Source organism: Plectropomus leopardus, chromosome 12, assembly GCF_026936395.1.
Source record: "Plectropomus leopardus strain MGB_pleo_1.0 chromosome 12, ASM2693639v1, whole genome shotgun sequence".
In the NCBI taxonomy this organism is placed as follows: Eukaryota; Metazoa; Chordata; class Actinopteri; order Perciformes; family Serranidae; genus Plectropomus; species Plectropomus leopardus.
This window is the reverse complement of record NC_142187.1, coordinates 23,080,948-23,106,531: the sequence shown is the minus strand read 5'-3', so window position 1 is coordinate 23,106,531 and position 25,584 is coordinate 23,080,948. Positions and strand designations below refer to the sequence as shown.

The 25,584-nt window shown below is 41.1% G+C and overlaps 1 protein-coding gene and 1 long non-coding RNA gene across 2 annotated transcripts in view; one reads left to right on the top strand and one right to left on the bottom strand.

Moving 5' to 3' along the window:
• Window positions 1-25,584, top strand: part of cdh2 (cadherin 2, type 1, N-cadherin (neuronal)) — a 74,655-nt gene that overhangs the window by 37,262 nt on the left and 11,809 nt on the right. Inside the window, exons 3-14 of the mRNA XM_042497751.2 lie at window positions 8,150-8,370; window positions 13,423-13,590; window positions 14,578-14,733; window positions 16,799-16,943; window positions 17,270-17,442; window positions 19,822-19,959; window positions 20,433-20,618; window positions 21,278-21,531; window positions 22,112-22,254; window positions 23,331-23,564; window positions 24,815-25,048; window positions 25,288-25,427. Coding sequence (XP_042353685.2) covers window positions 8,150-8,370; window positions 13,423-13,590; window positions 14,578-14,733; window positions 16,799-16,943; window positions 17,270-17,442; window positions 19,822-19,959; window positions 20,433-20,618; window positions 21,278-21,531; window positions 22,112-22,254; window positions 23,331-23,564; window positions 24,815-25,048; window positions 25,288-25,427 — 2,192 coding nt within the window. The remainder of the gene's footprint in view (window positions 1-8,149; window positions 8,371-13,422; window positions 13,591-14,577; window positions 14,734-16,798; window positions 16,944-17,269; window positions 17,443-19,821; window positions 19,960-20,432; window positions 20,619-21,277; window positions 21,532-22,111; window positions 22,255-23,330; window positions 23,565-24,814; window positions 25,049-25,287; window positions 25,428-25,584) is intronic.
• Window positions 7,546-25,584, bottom strand: part of LOC148188100 (uncharacterized) — a 139,828-nt gene continuing 121,789 nt past the window's right edge. Inside the window, exon 4 of the long non-coding RNA XR_015778166.1 lies at window positions 7,546-7,726. This is a non-coding gene — a long non-coding RNA (uncharacterized LOC148188100). The remainder of the gene's footprint in view (window positions 7,727-25,584) is intronic.

The window sequence follows — 25,584 nt, the reverse complement described above, 5'->3', positions numbered from 1 at the left end:
CTCCTCCTCCTTCTCTCCATTAATCATTAATGCCTTTTGTAGATTGAACAAAATGACCAATGGCAGCAGTTATAAGGTGAGTTGGGTATAGAGAGCGATTAAAAACCTGTGACCTTTATGCGAGGACAAGAAGAGGTCACATAATAGTTGTTATGGACATGAAGTTCAACACCTCATTTTATATAACTCTTAATTTCATCTGAGAGGTTGTACCAACTGGCCATTGTAGACTTTAAGCTTCAAAGATTTAGAAAACGGAGATTACATTGTTATTATATTAGGGTTACCCTAATATATATATTTGTTTTTTTCCTTCTATGTTTTCAAAAGGAATTAAACCAATTTACTCAGCATTCAAAAGACTCGTGACAGGCGTCTGAACGCTGCACAAGATAATTGATGTCCAGGTTTTAAAGTATAAAAAAAATTAAAAGTTGTAAGTTGTAATGAAAATGGCTTTCTATTTTCTCCCAGCATTTCACCTCTGTCTTCATGTCTGCCCACTTTCTAAAATTATGTTAGAATAGAGTTTGATTCTGATATGCTAAATTAACCAATAAAAATACAGTGCAAGTGGGACATGAAAAAAAAAAAACATTCTCATGGATTCTTGAAAAGTCACAGAAAAATTTTTGGGAGCCCCATTCTATGGTCACTTTTACCTAAATCTTAAGCTCCAATCATAGTTGGTAAATAGTATACATTTTATGCCCTCTGAACTTGAAGGAGAAAGGCCAGTAAAACATACTGGAGGGCAGATTTTCTGGCAAACTGTAAAGCTGTCGGCTTTAGTCCTTTAATAGTTCAATATACCGGCATATTAATTTGATGCTTTTCATAATGAGCTTCACCTGTGAGTGTTCACAGGGGTCGTGGAGCTATTCCGAAAGACATCGTAAAGAGCAAGAGTGTTTGACATCCTGGTAATGTGGTCAGTTTAATACCCCCACTAAAGCCTCTGTATCAAGCAGCTCGTCTCAATAACTCACAGAACAAAATCCCAGTAGCTATGCGCTGATAACTGCAGAAGGATGTAGCTTAGCCTTATCAGCTCTTGGCTCCAGTGACACAGTAATCCACACAATGTTCGGCTGTCATTGTACTGGAAAACACAGAATCATTTCATTTACCCAACAAAGGCGCGAGAATAATTGTGATGTCCCCCTGCGCTTCCCCTTCACTACTAACCCATCGAGATTGCTAATTTTCAAAGGCCAAATATTACTTATTCAAAAGAGCCCGACTGTCATGATGCATTTTTTTTCTTTGCAGAGAAACCTGTTTTGCCACAGGAATAAGAGGCTCTTACTGAATGTCAGTTTAGGGAGATCACAGCAGCCGGATGCGTTCGGCTAGCTTTTTGCTCAGCAGGTATCTTACTAAGCATGTGACTGATGTGTACGGATGGGACAGCCAGTGGAGAGGGTAATGGTGGTTTCCTAAAAGGCCAATCATTGCAGAGAACGTTTTTCGCCTTGGCCTTCTGAAGCAAATGGAGGTGACTCTTGGCCCGGTGGGGAGTCTGCTTACCTTGTAATTGTCCTTTTAAATACAATGGTTGTCAAACATGGTTGCCATACCCTGGGAGCGCAAATGACCATGTGCAAATGTGATATAAATGCAAGTGTAAAAAGAAGAGAAAGAACACGTCAAAACGAATTAAAACAGCTTCTCTCTCCCAAGGGCCAGTTTGCTAGATCAAGGGAGGCTTTACAAATCTCTCTGTTTGAGATTGAGCGAGCTCATGTGCAGCCGCTCAGACATCCATGCTACTTAAATTTCTCAGTGTGTATACCAATGTGGGTGCGTGTGATAAGGGAAGGTAGTATCAATACGTTTTTTGAGGGCCTCTTCATAATTCTCTAATTGAGGCTGCAGTTTTAGGAAGGGAAAATCGGCTCCAACAATATGCATAAACTACACAAACCAAGTGTTGGGGGAATGGTCACTGCAATCAAGCTAGGAAAACGAGCCAGCTGCTTGTTAAATGTGTTTATGCTCTGATGCAATTCCTCTTTAGTTTTCTTAATTGCTAGAGACACTGAAGAGAGTACAAACACTGCATGTATTTTTTTTCTCCATGCAAATCCCTTACATATTTTAGGCCCAGCTATAAATGCATGGAATGCTTTGCGCGTTTGAAGTGCGGTGCATTAGTAAAACGCCTTCAAGGGCTTAGTCTGGCAAAAGGCAGTATCATCATTCCCAGATCCAAGCTCCAGCTACAAACAGTTTACTTTCTCTGAAGAGTACCCTGTTTTCTCAAAACAGAAATATATATTTGTCTCGTCTCTGCATCACACTTTCTTTGAAAACATGGATATTTAGAAATGTCTTGATTTAATAACATAGCATCACCTTAAGCACCACCATTACCACTCTGCCAGAGCTGGCTATTTTGTTAACCCTTGGAAACCTGGATCGACATTACTTTTCTTGTACTGTATTCAGATGCCTTTCACAAGTATTTAAATGTTTTAACCCTTTAAAGCAAACTGGTTTGATTTATTTGAAAAAAAAAAACCCCAAACAAAACATGGGGAAAAAGGCAGTGAGCAGCATGGCAAGAAATGTCCCGAAAACATTGCATAACATTAGCACATATAGAATTTTTTTTTTTTAATCTAGGGAAAATTTTCTGAAGAATTTTATTTCTAAATATCACAATTATATATATTTAAATACATTTAAAATTATTTTACAGAAATGTTATAAATTTTAAGCAGATTTTTTTCTAGTAATTTTCCTGTTTTCCTGTTGTTTCCTGTTTGTGGCTAATTTTAAAGTAATTTTCTTGTATTCTTTACTAAAAGGTTTTTCATTGCCTCCTTCCCATGTTTTGGAAAGAAATCAAGTCAATTTGCCCAGGTTGTATAGGGTTAAAAGGTGTTGACGATGCCCTCACAACCCAAAATTTGACTTAATCCTTGACAGAACTGAAAGTAGTTTTTAAATTATCTAAATAAATGTGCATAGATTATAAATCCATCTTTATATATATCTTTATACTTATTTTCAACTGGAGGACTCACTTAAAAAATAGTCTCATCTACATGGAAATAGCGATAATTGTGACAAATAGGATGTAATAAGTTGCACAATTGTTTGCTTACCAGCCTTGAAGCTGCACAATATGCATTCATAATTTCATTAGAAAAAAAAACTACAGTAAGAGTGAATAACATATGCAAGCACAATTAAGCCCAATTCAACCATTATTTAAAGAAAAAAAACATTAGTGCATTGTGCTTTTAGCATTTTGTGCAATAATTGGGCATTTACAGAATATGCTGTGAAAGATGTTTTTGTGGTTGGGCACAAAATCTGTTTGCTATTGGAGAATGCTGACCTTAATTTGGCATGTTCTTTCCCAATTTTGGACTGGATTAGAATTTCATATCACAGCAGTTTGAATTGAGGTACCAGAGTGCGAGCTCCACTGGGGCTTAACAGGATCTTATAAACAGTGGTGCTGGCATGGATGTCTCACACAGCACATTCAGCTGGAGCCTCTGCTCCATATTGCATTGTCCCATCGCCAGTGCAGGCCACTGTACTAAACCTGGTCACATTCATTTGTGAATAATGCATTTTGTCAGGGGTGTTGTACCATTTGCCAGGATTGGGTGGCAGTGGTATTGATGGGGGGGATGCCACTGGGGTATTTGCCTGGGTCTGCATTTATCCACTGATGAAACACCTATGGTGGGTATTTCTCAACTGTCAGTGACCTCACTTCCCAGAAATGAATGATGGTACATTGGGATGATCTCACATGAGAGGTTTTCAGTCTTGTCACATTTACAGCACATTAGAGGGACTTTCAGCGTGCTCACTTGTGCCAGTGTATTTGACAGGCAGGCATAAAAGCTGAGACAGTGGAGCGTTTTTTTTCGTTGCCTCCGTGAAGTCAGAGTCCACATTCCATGTTCCAAATTAAATGTATCTCTCTCTGCCGCTCCCTATCTCTCTCTAACTATTTGTGTCTGTCTGAGTTAGAGTTATCACGTGATGGAGCAGACAATAGAGAGGCACTCTGGCACTACGGAGAGGTTAGCCGGGGTTTTTGTGTTGCTTGTCAGTGAGGGGGGGCATCTAAGCTGTGAATAGGTTCATTGAGTCGTAGGTAATTTTGGGCCCCGCTGCAGGGCATTAGTTGGACAGGCTTTTCTGCTGACAGGCATGTTTCTCCCTCTATCCCAACCCCCTCCCTCTTTTTTTTTTTTAACCCCCAACCCCCAGTCCCCCTCTGCTGCATCGGCATTTCTGTCCAAACCAAAGGCCTTTATCGTCGTGCCTATGACGACATGTCTGATAGGGCGTGGCAGCCAAGATCTCCTCTAGCTGTGCACCTTGGGGAGCCAATACATCTAGATATAGATAAGTTGCAGCAGCCAGGGTTTAACCGGAGCCACACTACACATTTCTGTGGTTTTATAAACCACCAGAGTGTGTCTGATAAATGAATAGACACATGCTGGACATTCTCATTCATTATCATTGGAAATGGTTGTGCCTGCTGGGAGTTTGTGAAGTGATTGCCGTGGGGGCTGACTGTTGAAGGGCCTCTCAGAGGTGTCCTGATGGCCAAATCTCAGACAGTGTTAAAGAGCCGGAGCTCGGCTCAAAAGACGCATGGGCTAAAATAACTCACAAGGGGAACGGCGCTGTCAAGTGCACTGCTACACACGTTCACAAAAATGTATAGTCAAAATTGCCAGGAGGACAGAAAATGGAAGCACATTTGCAGCAGCTTCTCGGGATCCAAAAGAGAGATACACTTAAATTCATGTAGTGATGGTTGTGGGGCTGTAGCTGACTCAGCCTAATCAATTCTGTCTGTTCAATATGAGTATTCAGCCATTCTTTCCTTATTTTTTCATATGGACTATCAAGCAACACTTTATTAAAGTGACAGATTTGGACTAAATCTGCCCATAATTTGGGGGGTATGGCAGGACATTTAGGGAAACAGCGATACTCATAATCTATTAAATAAGCCAAAGTATCCCTTCAAGCTAATGTGTGCTAACTATGATAACGACAGATCAGAAATGTGCAACAGCAATTTTTGCTGACACTACATATCAAACAAAGGCCCAAGACTCCATGGTATTAAGTTGCTGTGAGCTGTAAATTCACCACTACTAAGCAGGAGGCAGAAGATAACGTTATCTCGGTGCCTGAGCGGGCAAAGCCTCTCTTCCTGTGGGCAGCTGCCTCCCTCTCACTCGCACTCAGCCTGGGTCCAGGTCCCAGGCTGCCTGTACCCATCCCTAGAAGTGGCTGACTCTGCAGCTTCTTTTGGGGACTGAAAAGTCCCATGGAGTACACTTAGTTGACTTGAGACTCACTGAGATCTATATACACACACATTTATCTTGACTTTCAGAGGGTAGCCCTAGCTGACTGTACTGATATGCAGTTAAATAACTGCATGAATTCTTTGTTGTACATTTTTTGACCTAACTAACTGCGCCACATTGACATCTTAAGTCTAAAAGACATCTCACTGTTACTGGTTCCTGTTACCACTTACTGACAAAATGATGACTGGAATATACCTAAATACAAAGAAGAAGCAGACAAAAAGGTGCCTTTTAATTATTAGCAAGTGCAGCCCGACCTCATAGCTGCAGGCATCTAATTTACCTGCAGGCAACTAATTTATATAAGCGATAATAATTATTTTCATTAAGAATTAATCTGCCTGCTATTTTCGATGATTAATATGAAATTTGGTCTATTAAATGTCAAAAAATGTGAAAAATAACCATCACAATTACCTAGAGCCAAAAGCGATGTCTTTAATTGTATGTTTTCTCCGACCAGCAGTCCATAGGCCAAGATATTAATTTATAATGATAGAAAACAGAAGAAACTTTGTATTTTAGAGGCTGGATCGATGAAATGCTTATCACAGATTAATAAAGCATCTGCTTTTGCTTTTCACACACATGCTGAATAACATTATAAGGCATAAGCAGCTCAGTTAAAATAGTGTGAGTGAGTCAATAGCCAGCTCCAAGTGAGCTTCTTAAATCTATGGACTGTCCTCTGCTGCATTGTGAGTTATTTTGACAGTCCCTTACTCTGTATTCTACCTCTGTCTGAGTATCTGCTGACTTGGGCTGGCTGGTGATTGCCTGAAGGCTTTGAGTTTACAGGCGGCTGGCTTTAAGGCAAAACCCTCCGAGAGAGAAGGTCATCTATCTGATGTCAGCTTTGCCAAGTTCAAAGAGAAAAAAAAACTAATTGGTCAAGGATAATTGAACAAAAGCAGGAAATAGATGGTCAATATCAAGTGTATTCCAGTATGGAAGAAAGATCTTGTCATCTTCTGTCTTCATTATGGGAGCCAAGCTGGCTCTCTTGCAATGCTGTGTCACCTTGTGTGCTGCTGTGCAGTATTTAGATGAATTACAATTCTTGAGGTAAAGAGGGTGAGGTTTGCGATGCTGTTTTCTTGTTTTCGTCAGTGTTTAAATCTTTTAGCAGCTGCTGTAATAGAATGCAGCTCATGGTCCTTGCAGAAGATTTGTTCTCCCTGTTTGGGTTTTGATAAAGTATAGCAAGGTTGCAGTTTCATTCATCAGGATGAATACATTGCGAGTACACTGTTCGACAAGCTTCCTTATGCGACCTCCTAGTTTTGATTCATATTCTCTCTTTCGCTTGCATTCTACTTCTCCCCTTCGAAAACATGCTACTTTGTATAGGAGGCTGCAGCGTTTGGATTTTCCACTCTTTTGTTTTCGCCACATTTTCTTCTCTGTAATAGGCTGCCTTTTTTAAAGGAATATTTTGATTTCTATTTCCTTCTGTTGTGTTGCTTTCCATAGACAAGTAAATCAGGGACCAAGCGCATCTACCTGAAAACATCTGCCTTGACTGCCGTTAGAAGCAACAAGAAAAGTGCTAAATTCTTCCCTGTCATCACTGAGAGATTTATTAGCAGCAGGGTGTGGTGCGCTAAGCACAATTGATTGCACATGTTTTGAGTGATGCCATTAAATTAGGCCAAGGGGCGAAACTTATGACTTCCTTTGGACCCCGAACTGATCTACTGTATCCTCTCCCCGAGCCCAGAGGAGCTCGTTGCGCTCCGAGTGCAGATGATACTCTGAAGACATCTGCAGGTCCCCAAGGTAGCAGCACAAAGGAAGATTAGGCGCCCTCCTTCAAGGCTTTTGTTAAGTAATTCCACATCTCCTTTAATAATTCAAAGCGGCACCAGCAGAACCTCCACACAAACGATATATGGTAACGTTGTGATCTCTGTGGCCGGAAGGAATTTTTTATCTTTTTCCTTTGTGCCGTTTTTGTGTTCTATAAACATGAGGAGGGGGCTGCTAGGGCTACATATCCACACAAAAGCATCACACAATGAAGCTCTTAGATGTTGAGGTATGTGTGTGTGTGTGTGTGTTTGTGTACAAGTAGGAGCTACATAGGCTGTGCTGTGCTGTACTGTCACTCACTTGTAAGATGAACTGGTGTTGTACCGCTGCCACTGAGGCACCGGTGGGACCCAAGCCCCCATGAGCCACCTGTCTGCAGCGTATGTATGCGTGCGCAAGTTTTTGGTGTGTTTTTCTGTGTGAACATGCTGATGAAATAAACATCACATGCACTTACTTAGGTCTCTGGAGGAGCTGAGGAGCGGTAGTCATCCGCGGAAGGCATCCCTGTATGTCATGGGGGACAAAGCTAGCATGCGATGGCCCTAGCAGGAGAGAAAATAAGACTTATCAAGCAGAATTCTAGAAACTGTTTTACACAAGCTGTATATATTATCTCAAACCCAGACACAGCGGGGCATTTAGACAATCTAATTTACACATCAGGTTTAAAGTGCTATGTTTTGGGTTCTTTTTTTAATAGACCTTAAGGGGCACACTTTCCTTTTTTCTTTAGTTTTCTCTCCTTCCAACTCTCTCCTCCACTGCACCTGTTTTGAGCAATACCTTTGGGGCACAGCTTGAAGTGAATAATGTATGAGCGAGAAGGAGAATCAGAAAACCTTTGTGGACCCTCTGTGTCTGGCTGGCTGTCTGTCTTCTACCTGCTTTGTCTCTATGTCTACTTTTCTCTCTAGGTTTCTCTCTCACTTTTGGGCTAATTTTTTTTTTTTAAATGTCTCTTGCAGTGAGGTTCTTCGACTGTGGCCGAGGTGGTCTGGTGCGGTTTGAGTGCAGTAACCCATCTGACTTCCGGATAGAGGCCGATGGAGTAGTTTACGCTGCCAGGAGCATTCAGCCCTCTGAGCTCCCCGTGTCACCACTGCTCATCACAGCCAGTGACTCCACCACTCAGAAGCAATGGATGACCCAAGTCAGGCTGACACCCTCCACACATGCCAGCCAGCAGGTGAATACACCTAAGCCACTTCTTTTACATTTCTGACTTGTTTGTTGGTTGTCTGCCTGATGTAACCACTGTAGAAAGGTGGAATGATCAATTCTCCCCTCACATCAAATAACTTACGCTTATTAGGCACACTGCACATTTACAGATGACTAGTTCCCTAAATTGTAGCAGGTGTTCCGCGAGACTGGATGGATGCTTGCTAATTAAAACTTAATGTGTCAATTTACTAGGAGCACAAACATATACTCAACACGGTCAGTGGGTAGCAAGAGCAGATGCAAAATAGCTCCTCATAAAGTTGATTTCAGTGAGCATGCCTTGTGATCGTGAGGTTATTGCCTTATCATCCAAAAGGGGACGCACCTCTTTCAGTGCTTCAGAAGACGGGAAGCATCTGTCTGAGCTGCAGAATAGCGCTCTAACCGTTCCGCTGGACGTGTTGTGCAGTCATCTGCAATTAGTTAGAATGACCGTGTGCTCATATGTCAACATTGTGGTTGGCTGAGGATCAGAGGAAGTGCACAAAAAAAGCAGTGCACATGTCCTTCCCCGTCTGCCTTGTAACCAGGAAATGAAAAGAAGCTCCAAAAGGCGGTGTTATTGTAGAGGTTTTAACTTCAGTGCCAGTGGATTATGTGATCCTGCTCAATTAGATAATATCTGTTGCTTTAAACCTACAGGAGTAACGTTACACACACACAGACATGCACATGCTGTTCTCAACGCTGTGTAGTACTGTCTGCTGTCATTTTTTTTTTGTTAAGAATATCGGTATTGCAAAGTAACATAACAATAAATGTGCCAATGTACACGTTCATTTTTTTAATATATAAAAAAAAGAGGAATGTCAATGAGAAGATTTAAGTTGTAGTTATGAAGAACATTTTAAAAGTGAGGAAATAATAAAAGGAAAAATAAAAGAGGAAAAAAATAAAACAAAAGTGCAGAAACAAAACAACATCAACTAAACAAAAGGCATAAATCCAAACACACCAACATCCACACACCCCACTCTGGCTCATTTACAGAGAAAAGTACACATACACTTAATAAAATGTAGTGCCTACTACTCTATCCCAGTGGTGCCCAAACTTTTTTCTCTTGAAAGGGCAAAAAAAAGCAAAAACTTAATGGTGGACCTTGGGCCTCAAGTATTATTACTGTATTGTTAACCCTTTGAAACCTGGATCAACATCAGTTTTCTTTTGCTACTTTCAGATGTTTTTCACGAGCATTTAAACCTGACAAAAACTGGTTGGATTTTTTTAGAAAACATAGAAAAAAAGATGATAAGAAACTAACAAAAAACTAGAAATGTCCTGCAAATTGCAAGAAATTAGTTGACTTGGAAAATGATTTTTAAAAAGCTAAAAATTAATTAAATTAAACTTAAGGGGCTGTAAACATGCTGTGGTTTTCCCTGCTCCATTTTATTGTTTTCAATGGAGCCTTTGGAACGCAGCAGTGCGCACCACACGTCATGTGATGAGGAACAACCAATCACAGCCGGCATATGTCTTTCCTTTCTTCTGTAAAAGTCAGGAGGAGAAGTTGATCATTGTAATGTAGAGATAAGCAGAGCTTATTATTTGTCCCGTGGACCATATTTTAGACCCAATACACACTGAACAAAACAGCTGGAAGAAAATCACCTCTGCACTCAGGATTTTTGTTAAGAGGGCTAAGATATCGTGCTGGTTATGGTCACTTAGCAACCTCAGACGCAAACCTGCCTCCACGCTAATGAAAGTTGGCACAAGAGCAGCACCCAGTGCCCGACCCTGCATTTTCCAGGCAGTTAAAGATGCGGCATGTGTATGGCCCCTCATGGCCAGCTAACTCTGGTCCCACTTTGGGCAGCCCTGCTCTGTCCTGACCCATTCTGCAGGGTTATAAGTGAGCCTTTATTTGCATATTTTAATAATCATTGCTGTAAGATTTTAGATCATTAGCCTTCTGCTGTTTTAATGAACGCCCCCAAATGCAATAATCATGTTTGTTTACAAAGACCAATGTGCGTCCCTGTTTTATCCCTTAATACACTTAAGCAAATGGCCACAAGTGGCCATTCCTAAATGGGCAGCACAGCAGATAATCTCAGCAAAGGCGCGGGGTGTTATATTTTATGTGGCTGCAGATTAAAAGTTAATACTGACAGTTATGTGTGGTTACTGTCAGTGCTGCGGGCCCGGCGGTCTGCTGGGCCAAAATTAAACTTGTGGCTGGTAATGATTTCATGGTTTTTCAAAACACTGTCGTTAGCCACTGACACTCATTTACTATAGGGACTCCTGCAGGTATGTGATTTTAATGGAACCATTAGTCACTGTTGTCAGTTGGTCAAAGGCAAACACATACTTGTCCCAAACAGGTAAATATATTTTTTTTTTTAGTTTTTAAATAAAAGTCAAATCCCATGTTGGCTGTAAGTGTTGGTACAAATTATCAGTGGCATCATCAACTGCAACTCTGATCTGTATCTGTCAAAAGCTGTTGGGATCGCCCTGATTTTTCCGTAATGAAATCAGGGATTGACTTTCCTGTGTCTTGCATGTTTATGAGGTCATGAGCGGTTATCTACCCCCCCAGCACAATTATTGTCATGAATCATCACGCATCTCTTAATCACATCAGCGATTAAATTTTTTTCTATCAGTCCATGAATGCGACAGCCTTGGGGGAACATTTTAATCAATGACAACCAAAGAATATCCTCATTAACATGAGTGTCCTAGCTTCTATTGCCACCTCTATTAGAACCGCGGCTCCACCGCACGCCATGTCAATATCTGAAAGGGAGAATTTTTCTAAAAGGGCAAATACACACATGCCTAAGCCTTTCACACACACAGGCCATCACTCAGCCTAAAACTCCTCTGGACTCTGAAAGTAGACTCCCAGTCAGATGATGGAGGGGGTTCGGTGAGTGTAGATGGGTACAGACCTCCAGCACACCAGAGATAGATGCGTGTTGGGCTGAACAAACCCGCCATGCCATTCATCATTCCAGACGCAGGTTGCAAATAATTACTGCTCTCACTCGCGCCCATTTTAATAGGGTAATAGATATTTCTGAAGCATGCTCCTTCGCTATCTGTCCGCTTGCCTCTCTGCATTTCCAATGTGTGAAAGCAGTATAATCGGATTTCAAACATGATTAGTGGAAGCTCTGCGACAGCTCCCCAGATGTTAGAAGGGGGGGGGGAGTGTGGGATATGGGTCACGCTATAAGGTGACAAAGTGGTAATTAATTTCTCTGTTTGCATAGGACAGTGTAGTATTTGGTAGGACTTGTCCACCTCACAACCAATTCAAATAATTACAGGCGACAGTAGGATAGATACTTCAAAGATTGTGACAGCTCCATTGAAATTCTAGCTATCATTCATTGACATTGACGGATTTTACATATTGTTTTTCTGTTTTCCTTCCCCCCTCGTTTTGTTCAAGGTTATTTTAACTTTCTCTGGCACTACTTCAGTCTCCTCAGTCTCTGGAGCAGCATAGGCAATTTGAGCCATCTGTGTGTTTAGTGTCTGGCTTGCAGGTACCATCCTCCTTTGTTTCAAATCTCATTCATTACAGCCGAGGGAGGATGGCAGATCCATTATGGAAGCTGGTCTGTCTGTGTGGGTGCATTTTATCAGGACATAAGAAGAGGTCTGCCATTTAAAGCAAACCAGCGCTGGCGGTGTGCGGCTGCAACAGTAGCCACACCAAAGCGGTTCAAGGAATATCATCACATGTTGTACTGTAGATATTTTAAACTACAAAGAAAGACAAAAAAAGGAGGACTGTTTGAACACACATTTTGAATACGCATTAAAATGACATTTAGAAGAGCTTATTAGTTTTGCAGAAAATGGAAGCCTGTTTCCGTTTCAATTTCCTGTGCTCTAACCAAAAGGGAAGGGCCATCAGTCAGCGTACAATCTTTGCAGTAAGGTGTCACTTCAGTATGTGGGTTGGCATGAGCTGCTTTTGATCATAGCTTAATGGTTACACGATCAGGATTTAGTCTTTCATTCCTGCAGGGTAAACATAATAACAAGACCCTACAGCGATGCTAGCAGTTATGTGAGGCTGTACTAGGGCAAAGTAGTGCTTTGAGCTCAATGCTAACATGCTCAGAGTGGTTACATGCTGATGTCTAACATTGCCATGTTCAAATGGAACTTGTGAGCTCGTGTTTACAACATGGGAAGTTGTGTGCACGACGTCGTGAACTCTGAGCCTTCAGAAAATATCCACATATGAGGTCATAAATACCACATCAGGGGGTTGTTTTTATGGATTTTTTTTTGTGAACACAGTAAACATGACCCCATTTGACCACAGCACATGTCCACCATCTAAGTTTAGCTAGTTAGCATGCTAACTGGTTAACAAAAATGATACATGTTCACAGTGACATGCTCACTGTGTCAACCATGAGGCTGATTTATATTCCCTTTATGTGCAAAAATAGATATGTCCATTTAAAATGTTGGAGAAGTCACTGTCTTTGTACAATGTGTCCATTGTGATGGCATAGATACAACTAATAGATGGCAATAAAGGGCACGGTCAAAAGGTTCACACAGGAGGCGACTTCATCCATGTCCACATATGTATCTCTCATTGAGCATAAATGAGCCCTTAGTTTAGCGTGTAAGCATGCTAACTGGCTAATAAAAATGACATTACATCAGTTTTCAAAGTATTCAGTCAAGTAATGGACAAAATAAATTTGGACCTGATTATATCATTAAAAAAACGTGAATAATCACCAAAGTAAAAGGCTTTATGGTAATCCATTTAATAAAAAGTAATTCCACTGAAGACCACAAATGTGAACCTCAAGTTGGTGCTAGATGAAAATTTAGGATATCACTTAAGTCATTAGATTCCTCCAAAGTCTATAAATGTCTGTACAAAGTTTCAAGGCTTTCAGTCTGTGATGGACCAATGGACATCCATACAACCATGCCACTAGCGTGGCTAAAAGTGAACGTGCTCATATAAGATATTATCACTCCCCTGCTCTTGAACTAAATCATTTGTTTTTCACAGGTCCAGCAAGTTGCTGCCCCTCCAGTCATGTCGAAGGATTTGAAGGAAATAGTGTTTCCATCACGGAACACGGACAGCCAACTCAAACGCATGAAGAGAGACTGGGTCATCCCCCCAATCAATGTCCCAGAGAACTCACGAGGCCCATTCCCGCAAGAGCTTGTCCGGGTAACATAGCTCACCCAAGCGCATGCATGCACAGATACTCACTAACACACACACACACACCTCTCACAACATGAGAGAAAATGCTTTTTGCTTGATATGACAACCTTGTACGTCCCAGTTGCTCCAAGCTCCCACTCAGAGGGTCACAGACATGAGACTTGTGCCTTCAACAAAGTGCTTCATATTTACAGCACTTTGCTAAAGGTCAGGGCTCTTTTTTTTCTGCTGTATTATTTATTTTTTGTTTCAGGGGGCGGTCAGTACTAATGTAACCTGGCATTATTTAGAAGCAGAGAGAAATCTGAAGTGCCCACAAGCGCAATTGTTCCTCGGTTGCCTGTTGAGATATTATACTCCTTTTATCATGGCTCAAGGACACTCACAGCTCAACTCATTTGTAACCATCCTCTGGTCAAGGCTGGGTATGGATGGCAATACTCAGGACAGCTAAGAACTAGATCCTTTTTCAGCATATTAAGCTGACTTCTTAACCGAGTTTTAAGTCCTGTACATGCTATTTGTATGTATTATATTTAATCCAGCCATATTAGAGGGGATGTTTCCGGGCTTTAGTGGATGATATCAGAATGAGGAAATACGCTGTTTGCTCAGCATGGATCCAGGGTGTAGGCACAGAGGGTCTCAGCTTACATGGCAAACAGGATAGACAGCCGAGTCAAGACAGAACTTCAGTGCTACACAAAGGCACACGCTCTTTATATGCACTCTTTTGCTTACACAGCAACCTATTCTTTAACTAATATTGTGATAGTGCTGAAGTAAATATCACAATTACATAAACATAATCTTTGAGTATGTAAATCACCAAATATAAGAGATCCCTATTAAAAATGTTAATGTGTCAGTGTAAAAAGAGAAATACCAGTTATGTTGTTATCAGATATATCAGCCCCCAAAATCCAGTATTAGTCAGTGTATAGTTAGCATTGTTTTGCAACTGCCATTCACAAATCTTTGTTCTCACAGATCCGGTCGGACCATGACAAAAACCGGTCCCTCAGATACAGCGTGACAGGCCCTGGCGCTGACCAGCCCCCCACTGGCATCTTCATCATTGACCCAATCTCTGGAGAGCTATCTGTCAACAAGCCCCTGGATCGAGAGCACATCCCCAACTTCCATGTACGTGAGACGCAGTGGTCTAAACTCTCTTGTTAAAGGAGCTCTATATGATATTGAGAATCAAACTATGATTCAAAGGTTGTCTGTACACACAGTGATGAAAATTAGCAACAATACTGACAGAGCTAATGGTGCTAACCTGGGAGGAAACCCGAAGGTGCGTGCTAGACTTCCGTGAGGATGCTGTCCTGTTATCGACCGTAACCACCATATAAAAGCAGTGCAGAGCGGCGACAGTTAGCCAGCCAATGCACAATATTGGATTGTTTGCTGATATCCAATATGCTGATATATAACAACTCATTTGGCCAATACGCATTTCGATATATCCACTTTTTTTCCCACCTAAGTTTAGTGATTATCAAGTCTCTTCTGTGGTGGAATTAACATCATATAATGCACACTTTTATTGCGATAGCCAACCAGAAAATGGGAGACATGAAATCCAATGCTTTTCGGTGTATGTAATATTCATTCACTGTGCAAAATGAGAAAAAATATTTCAACTTGGTGTTGTTTTAATAAAAAATAAATAAATAAAATCGGTTTGTAATATCAGTAGAAATCAGCATATTGGCCTATTCTGATTTTTCATTTTAAAGCCAATATCTACCAGTACCAGTGACGTACTGATATTATCGTGCACCCCTCGCTAACAGTAAAGCTCGGATCACAACACCCACAAAGAGAAAGCTGGACTTTTTTCTGTGCTCAGGACATGATTGCTCCACTTTATTTTTACACAGCAAATAGTTTGTTGCTATATGAATGCTCTGCAAATCATAAAGAGCTCCTTTAATGATATCCTGATGATTTGCCAATTGTGCTTCCAGCCAGCTCTATCAAGAGAAATGCATTCTTTCTTTGCGGTGGTGTACATTCCTGCCAGGCATGTGCTCAAGGGTCATGTGTAGCCTAAACAGCCTCCTCAGACCGAGTAAAGACTGAGGTCTCCCAGGAAATCTGACTTATCCGTCTGAGAATGTAAAGGATTTAACGTTTTTGAGTGATTCGAGTATGTGTGTGTGTTAGATACATTATGATAACCTCCAGCTCCCTCAGAGCTGCTTTAATCATTAGCGCTTCTCCCATTACATTGCAATGGTCTTTAAATTATACAGCTTAGTTTTTAATGCAATCCATTCACATGCCTTAACAAAGTGGTCGTCAGGCAAGGCTGTGGTTAAAATGAAATATTAACGTGATCTTTGAAGGTCACAAAAGACTTTCACAACAAAAAATCTTCACAGGTTCAACTTAACATGTATGTGGGCTGCAAATCGCAGAACAATACGGGAGCAGCTAATTTTTTTTCCTGTTTTTTTTACCGTTAATTTACCGTAGGTACTTGATGCTGTTACACACATTATATTTCATTGATGCATTTACCACTGAGCTAGACTTTAAGGCATTACATGCAAAGACATATGTTGTGTACTGTTCATAGCCTGTAGATTTTCAATACATACTTTATTCCTTAATTTATTCTAAAGCATGAACGGTGGGATCACAGCAAATTGAAATACCTTGTTAGCAACAACCTCACAGTTGTGTGTATGCAGGAATGATGCACTTAAAGTGCAAAAAAAAAAAAATGCAGCAGATCAGAGTTGTTTTTCGTTAAACAGAACTGAACCTGTGCTGACCCAGTGTAGGCAACAGTACTGAATAAAATCACAGTGTGTCTTTTTCAAGGGGCGACCAGCTGAAAAGCTTGTGTTGTTTTCGACTCTGAGGCAGGTATCCGACTGAATCTAATCATTTGTTTCCCTTTTGCCTTGCACGTGCGAGAGCTTGTTGTGGCAAGAATTTAGTCTTTACAAAAAAAAAAACACCTTAATTCCTTATTTGGTCATGTTGGTTTAAACAAAGAGGATTTTCTGTTTGCTTTTCTGCGTAGAGTAAACGATTTTTAGTGATGGTTAGCGGGGTTAATTATCACCGCAGTTGAACGGGTGACATTGAGCGAATGCTTCCTTGTTTGTCTCAATATATTGTTTGCACAGTTGAGAAGCGTCCTTGCTTGAACAGTTCTACAGTCCAGATGTGTTTGTGTTTCCTGCAGCTGAGAGCTCATGCAGTGGACCTGAACGGCAACCAGGTAGAAAACCCTATTGACATTGTGATCAATGTGATCGACATGAACGACAACAGACCCGAGTTCACTCATCAGATCTGGAACGGCACTGTTCCAGAGGGTTCCAAGCCAGGTAATCTACCACATAAAGCCAAGCACAGCATCGTAGTCTTAGCCTGCAGCTTCACATGCGGCCGTAGTGTAAGAAGATCAAACAGCATTGATAGCATTCCTGGGGTGGCCACTTTGTTAACTTTGCTTCTGCTGTATGAAAGCACTTGGGGGTATTTTTAGATCACAAGAAAGAACATTGGGTGTCTATATTCCAAAGATATAAATCTAGTATTTTCAATATGGTGCTATTCACTCAACTTCTAACGTCTTTGGATTGCCATTAGAAAAATAAATAAACAGAGATGACATCAAAGTGTTTGTATCTTGTCTCTGTCTATCCCACAGGAACATTTGTCATGACAGTGACATCTGTTGACAAAGACGACCCCAAAACAGCTAATGGGATGCTGCGTTACAAGATCCTGTCTCAGAATCCAGAGAGTCCGACCTCCAACATGTTTACCATCAACAATAAAACAGGAGGCATCATTACAGTGGCGGCAGGCCTGGACAGAGAGGTGCTTGACATGTCTTTTTGCTTTCGTCCATTTTTGCCCCCTTTTCACTCACTAGTTTATGATTTAATGTTGTTTCCTTAATACTCCCTATTTATAACTATCAAATCATTGTAAAATGATTGCGTTGGCATTTAAGTGAGACTTTTATCAGCAAGGCCAACCAAGATTGTAATTAATTTCCATCTCGCATTTGCTGCCTGTTGTAGATGTACATCATCATATCCATTTTTCATGTTTACATAAATGGGCTGAATTTTTTTTTTTAAATCTGATGACAAAACACAGCTTGAGTATATTTGCTAATATCCAGACTGTCTGAGAACTAATGAGCCAAAGCGAATTTCGTTGATTACCAACTAAATGAGAAGTCGAAATGGACTTAGCTGTTTCACACTTATTTACTCTTACAAGGAAGCAGAATGCATCACCGAGCACCTAAATGTTTCCCTTCCTTCTGTCTCGCCTCCTCTGTCTTTTCTTTCTCTAAGGCAGAAGCTTTTTTTTTTGCATTTTTCTCCATTTCCGTGCTGTAAATGCTACCACTCTTTCATTTAATTGGATTGCATGGCTGTTTGGGAAAATAAATAAAAAAAAATATAGAAAGCTGGAGCCAGTTGGTGCAATTCTAGTGAGGGCAATCTGGTAAGGTGGCTGCTCAATCACTTCCGCCCTGGGGCCGCCGTTTTATGTCCGCCAGTTGCCACCATGAAAGTAATTTGCCCGGCTCTCATTACCTAGCAACTGGTCCGTCACCTGAGTGGCTTTTAATGTGAAAAGAGTCATTTGTTAGCTTCATGATAGTGTACATAGCAGAAGTGCAAGTTTCACACATGCAGTCACAACTCACATGGCCCATAGAGAATAAATGAGATTTATATAAAAAGCCACCATTAGTCATCATAATTAAGAGCTAGCCTGTTCAGATTTGTTTCATTTTAGTTGAACACATTAATACTGAGGCGCATTGAGTTGCCAGCTTATTAGGGACACATGTAATATTGCAATCTAAAACAATATTCCAGAAAGAAAATATTTTCTTTATGAAACTTGAAGAAAGTCTCAGAGGTGTGGACTGAACTCGTGTGTACTTTTTGGTGGTTGCAGCTTGTGGCAGTGTTGTCTTGAACCGCATTATAGTGAATAGTTTTCTAATCTTTTGTCCTCATTTACATTCAAACCATCAATTGACTGAGCAAATCCGCCACTGTCAAACATGGCTACAGAATTGATTATATCCAGGATGTCAAACATTCACACTGCGGGCCAGAACCAGCCCACCAAAGGGTCAAATCTGGCCCATTGGCTGACTTTGTACTCCTAATATCGATGCACTTGTGAAGGCTAAGACATATCAGGTTTTGGGAGCAAGTAAAACAGTGAGTAGCATTCTTCATGAATTAGTCCTGAAAACCTGGTATCAGTTTGCATTTTAGCACTCCCAGTTCCCTCGTCTCAAAGTCAATGGGTTTTTTGAATTGATTTTTGGTCAAATGCTGAAATAAGGTCTGTGGTTAACACAAGCTTAAGAGACTTTTTGTTCTGCAACATAAAATCCATCAATAAACTCCCCAATCGTGTACTCTGAAGCCTTTATGTATTTAAAAAAAGTCAGTTGCTAACAATTAGCTAAATGAGACTAGAGGATGTCATGGCAGCAAACAGAGCTTTAGGCCTTGTTATAGTGGCCATGTTGAAGTCATGTGACTATACTGTGGTTCATTTATATCCAAATGTTAGCTTTTTACTTCTCGCAATTGCATTTACACTTAAAAAATCAAAAAAAGTGGGATTAATTTGTTGAGATTATCTTGCTGAACATAACAAGTATCATAAACATTTGTTTGCCATAGAGCTTATTTTATGCTTCAAAAACCCAATAAAAAAATACCATTGACTTTTTAGCAAGGGAACCAAGGTGACGCTAACCTCCGCATTAGAATTCAGCTTTCTATAGCTTCTACTTTAGTTTGGTGTGGTGATGCCACACATCACTACATAGGACCGAAAATGTAGGGAAAATTGCACATGTAATGACAGTAAGTGGTTGATCGACTGAATGTGGAAAATGTGAGACATAATGTTGAAATTGCACTTTTTTTTCTTCAGACATCTCAAGCTTTTCATCAAATGTTTGATAAATGGATGAATGTTTCAGAATGTATTTGTACTTCCTTATACAAAAAGAAAGGGCAAACTTTGGAGGTGTTGTTATTCATAGGTTATTATGTAATGGTTTTACTGGTCCGGCCCACCTCAGATCAAATTGAACTGTATGTGACTCATGAGCTAAACTGAGTTTGACACCCCTGCACTTAATTGTTCAAAGATCAAAGAATTGCGTCTTAATCCTGCTTCTGCTTCTCTTCCCTTTTCCTGCAGAAAGTGCCTCAGTACACACTGATCATCCAGGCCACTGACATGGAGGGGAACCCCATGTATGGCCTCTCTAACACAGCCACCGCTATCATCCGAGTCACTGATGTTAATGACAATCCGCCAGAGTTTACTGCTGAGACGGTAAGAAACAAACTCATATTGCAGACATTTACACAGCAATCTTAGCGAAGGGAGAGTACCAAAAGGACCCCTATTTCACCCCATATATGCACTCAACCGCCAGTTCTGCTCACTTACCTAGTTCTGCTTGACCAGCGTTTCCAAAGCCATACAGATATACAAGTAGCCAGCCATGCGTAAAGTGTTATATCCCCCTCCAAATGTTGACACATGCAGCTACTGGGATGTCTGCCCAAGTGTAAGAGGCACTTACTGTGCCTGCGAATCACTGAAATTTGTAATGCTACTGTTGTGCTATCAGGGGAGGACAGGGAATGAGATGACCATGACGACATGATAAGTTACCTTAGATGTCTATTTACCCAAGATTGGTCCTGCTGTGCTGTGTGAGGCAGGGCTCGGAGTATTTTCTGCTGCCGCAGCAGTATCACTAACAGCTCGCTGTTCTGTACGTTCATGGTTTATTCATGCAGTTTTTCGGCGAGATGCCTGAAAACCGTGTGAATGTCATTGTGGCCAACCTGACGGTGACTGACAAGGACCAGCCCAACACGCCTGCCTGGAATGCCGTCTACAAAATCACCGGGGGCGACCCCACCGGCAGGTTTTCCGTGCCCACTGATCCGACCACTAACGAGGGCCTGGTAACGGTCGTCAAGGTAAGGCCTCCTCTTCAAACTCCACCCCTGTAATCCCTTGGAGATGCATAGTAAATGTATGCATGCCACACTGAGAGGTTTGGAGATGTTTGGCTCTGCATCTTAGAATATTTGTCATGATGGCCCGTGTTCATGAAGAGAGCAAGACAATAATTCAACTGTCCAGTTCAGTTGTTTGAAGAATAGAGCCATTTTGTGTACTGCAAACCACATGTGACTAGTAGTGATAAAATTGAAGGTTGTTGCAGTTTAATTTGTTTAAAATGCATTTTTTTTGACAATGATTAGTAAATTGTAAGTGCTTCTAGTAAATTTTCAGCTTGGATTACTAATAAATTCAGATTTGTAATACATAATTAAAACTTAGAAAACAATTTTGATATGCAGAAATGGTTGGTTGCTCAACACTTCTTCAAGCTCTTGTGCTGTTTTGTTTCCTTTAACTGACCACAAAAGGATACAGCTTCTGTATCCACCTCATTGTCTATTGTGAGATCTCACAATACAATTCTTCAGGCAAGAGGAAGAAAAGGCTTTAGTTCTTTGAGTTGTTTTCCCACCAGTTTCACATTACCAAAAACGTGATTTCCTTTTGTCTGATTTATCCTGCACTCTGGTGTGTGATCCACTGATATTCTCGCTCTTCCACTGTTTTCCAGCCTATCGACTATGAAATCAGTAGGACGTATGTGCTGACAGTGGAAGCGAGGAACGAGGTTCCCCTGGCCAGAGGCATCCACTCTCCTCGCCAGTCCACTGCCACCGTCTCCATCAGAGTGATAGATGTCAACGAGAGTCCCTACTTCGAGCCCAACCCCAAACTCATTAAACTGGAGGAGGGAATGATGCCCGAGTCAACACTGACCACCTTCACTGCACAGGACCCAGATCGCTTCATGCAGCAAACTATCAGGTAGATTTTAAAGTAAAAAAGGAATGGATTGAGGTTGCTGGTAGGTTTGAAACAGGTTAAAATGACTGGCCACTCCTGCTCAAATAAGACGTTGCAGCCAGCATCTCATTCCTGTTGAACAAGCCCTATTTTTCCCATGTTCATCATCAAATGCCTTGCCTCACAGCTGTTTGGCTGTGGAAGAGTTTATCAGTCTGAAAACAGTCCATGTGAAATAAGCTAGCTTTGTAATTCCTCGGTTTGTCCTACAAATTAGTTGGAGCTACTGATAACAACACGCGAGTTTGGTTTCCCCTGTGAGGCTCCTCTCAAAAGTTAGAATAATTATGTAAAATGCATGACGTCTGAAATATTTATTCTGTGTAAACAAATAAAAACAAAAGCATTTTTAGAAGAAATATTCCAGAGCTGGAAATGGAGACTTAATTCACCAACAAGAAGCAGAAAACAAACCTTTTTAAACTTCTTTACTACTTTTTAAAAAAAGAACATGTAGATAACTCCTGACTTGAAATTCAGCACTAAGTGAAAAGTAAGGATTATGAATCACTGTGCAAACCTTTTTTTTTTCTTCCCTCAGATATTCAAAACTCTCAGATCCAGCCAACTGGCTAAGGATTGACCCGATGACCGGCCGTATCACAACAATTGCCATTTTGGACAGAGAGTCTCCCTTTGTGAAGAACAGTTTGTACAATGCAACATTCCTGGCTTCTGACAGCGGTATGTAATCATTCAAGTGGTAGTGCCTTCGATAGAAATACCTTGCTGCTCTCCCGTGATGCACCACTACCATGGCCTCTGTGTTTAAGCCAGACTGTTACAAAAGCACTCTATTCCTGGCCATTATTGTTAGAGTATTCAGGAGGAGATAATGCTGCCTTTTCAAAAGAAAGCCTAGCGGATGTCTAATGTAGCCTTCCTCTCAAAGGTCAACTTTCCACCTAGCATCACTTTGACTTCTACTGTGATGTTTTTCACCTGAAGCTACTCCACAAATGCACTGTATCTTTTGGAAAAAGAAAGAAAGAAAGAAAAAAAACCTCAGTTACAGCCACAAATACATCCTCCATGCTTGAAGGTCAACCTTGTATCAGGCACTTGGCATGTCTGGAACGCTGACCACCTTAGTTGAAGGTTAATGTGCAAGCAATCCCAGAATCATCCAGCATGTGGATATATTCACCTCTTCTCTGCACTGGCGGGATTTACCTCTGTTCAGGTTTACCCTGTTCTGCGGAGCATAGCTTAGGCCAATAGGCTTAAAAACTCTCCCAATAAAGAGGTTTCTCAGCATTAATGGGTCAGGATTGGATGACTAGCTCCTTTGAGCGTGGCGTGAATGGTAAAAAAGCCCCTTAGCTGAGTGAATACATAGAGGAGCCTGAGAGGAGCGACAGTGGGCTCTGTTTGTCTGCTTTAGTATTCCCATCCCGTGTCCTTCGTCAGGAAGACGTTCTTCAGACACACACACGCACACACACACATCCACACACTACCCAAATGTTCTGATATCTCCCTCTTTCTGTCTACCTCCTCACTTGAGATTAGATTCTCAGATCAGTATGCAGTTTGGATGGGTCTTCTCCCACTAGAGTAAATAGCTGTTTAGAGTGTCTTATTATAGCATGAGGCCCAAAGAAAAGACTCCATACTTTACTTTTCTCTGTCGACTGCATAATGCAAAACGAGAGCTGGAATTCCCATAGTTTCTTCCTATCCATATGTAAAATAAAAAAAAATCCCACTTCCCATAAATATGTATGTGCTGAGTGTGTGTCATTTTATGGCCGGTGCAGGTGTACCTCCAGCGAGTGGAACAGGTACGCTCCAGATCTACCTGCTGGATATCAACGACAACGCTCCCAAGGTGTTCCCTCAGGAGGCAGAGATATGTGAAAAGCCAGAGCCAAATGCCATCAACATCACTGCTATCGATGGAGACTTAAACCCCAACGCTGGGCCGTTTGCCTTTGAGATAGCCCACAAGCCCAGTGATGCCAGGAGAAACTGGACCATCATGAGAGTCAGCGGTAAGACACACAACACACTATTATATATGAATCTTCTTGTGACATTTATTAAGGGTGGGTATCGGCACTCTGTGCCTTTTAAAGTATGGACTGAACTACTACGGACTAGTACTTGGTTACTAGGGATGTCAATGGTTAACCGTTTAACTGCTAAAAATATTTTGCAAGGGTTACACATGTAGGTCTATACATTAATTGTGCTACGCTTCATTTTACTGCACTGCACTCCCTCCGGGTCTGGTTTGAGCTAGCAGGCTAGTGGCGCAGCTTATTACCACTAATAATGCCATGCAGACCCGACAGCTCGCTGCGGAAACATTGTGCCCAACCTTCGGTCCTCCCCCAGCTCACCCCTGTGAGTAAGCAGCTCTTTTATGAGCTGTGAGGTACCTCAAGTGTGAGGTACTGTATTGCCATCATTGTAAGAGTACTGGTGTTGTCATTTTTTAAATGATACCCAGCCTTAACGTTTATTCAGCTTTTTTGGCCTTTATTTGTGTTTCTTACAAGATAAAAGAAGAAGAGAAGATGACCCCTTTCAGCATTTTCAATTAGTCACATTCAATAATTGGGAAGAAAATTGTGAAATGTGAAACAATACAGATGTAACACTCAGCAGTCTCTTGTTTGGTAATTAAAGCTTGTCACTTTGATCTGTGATTCTTCTGAACTACACTTTGGAAACGTAAAAAGCGTGCTGCAGAGGGGTCAGGTAGAGCGGAGAGAAGCAATAAAATATTATATTAACATGACCATGCAGCCGTTAATTGTTTATGCTAATTTGAAATAAAAACATTTGTTGTGTGTTTGGCTATTAGTGTGAGTTGAAAAGCAGTGAATATATCTTAATAGGATAATGGCATTTGGATTATTGCAGCTGGGAATTGAGCCTAAGCAGCATTATCAAAAGGTATTCAGTAGGTTTATAAGCTCCAAATCTAAATCCCGACCATGTTTTGGATTAGATATGCTGATGCAACTTCCAGGTAGGAATTTATGCTGCATATTTGTGGTAATAGGAGTGTAATCGTACTGTGAACACGGTCTATACAAATGACTATTCAGAGTTTTGATTTAATCCCCACTAACAGACTCCACTGCTAAAGAAAGATGTTATTCCATTTTTATACACATTGAGTAACTTAATCTCTTGTTCTTAATTTAATCTCTGCATATGTATTTGCTCTGACAAGGTGCAATCATGGATCACTCAATCACACTTTCTGTATTTTGTCCTCCTCATCTCTCAGGTGACCATGCTCAGGTGAGCCTGAAGATTGGCTTCCTTGAAAGCGGTATCTATGAGATCCCCATCATAATCACAGACTCAGGCAACCTGCCCATGTCCAACACCTCCTATCTGCGGATTAAAGTGTGCCAGTGCGACATGAATGGAGACTGCACTGACCAGCAACACATCATGGCTGCCGGTCTGGGCACCGGTGCCATCATCTCCATCCTCCTCTGCATCATCATCCTCCTCAGTGAGTGTCTCAGTGCCTCTTTCAAATAGCACATCACACGAACGAACACAGGGATTATAAAGACAGCTAAACATTATCCGAGATACCGCTAGATTACTGTGGGATTACCAAAAAAGATAGCCTTGATCAGGCCCCCATCCAAGCTCTAAAACATCGGATCCGATTACATTTGTCTGAAAACATGTAAGTTATTATGTTTTGTAATATGAGATCCTTCTCTCTGTCTGTCTGTCTCACAGTTCTTGTGCTGATGTTCGTGGTGTGGATGAAGCGCCGCGATAAAGAACGTCAAGCCAAGCAGCTCCTCATCGACCCAGAGGACGATGTGAGAGACAACATTCTCAAGTACGACGAGGAAGGCGGAGGAGAGGAGGACCAGGTAAGAACGATGTGGTAAACGCAGTGTAGATTGCCTACCAATTCTGTTGTTTTTATTTATTTATTTTATTTAACCTTCATTTAGACATTATAGGTCTCATAAAGATAACAAATCTGTTTGTATGTCTGGCCAAGAAAGGCTGCAGCACAAGATTAAA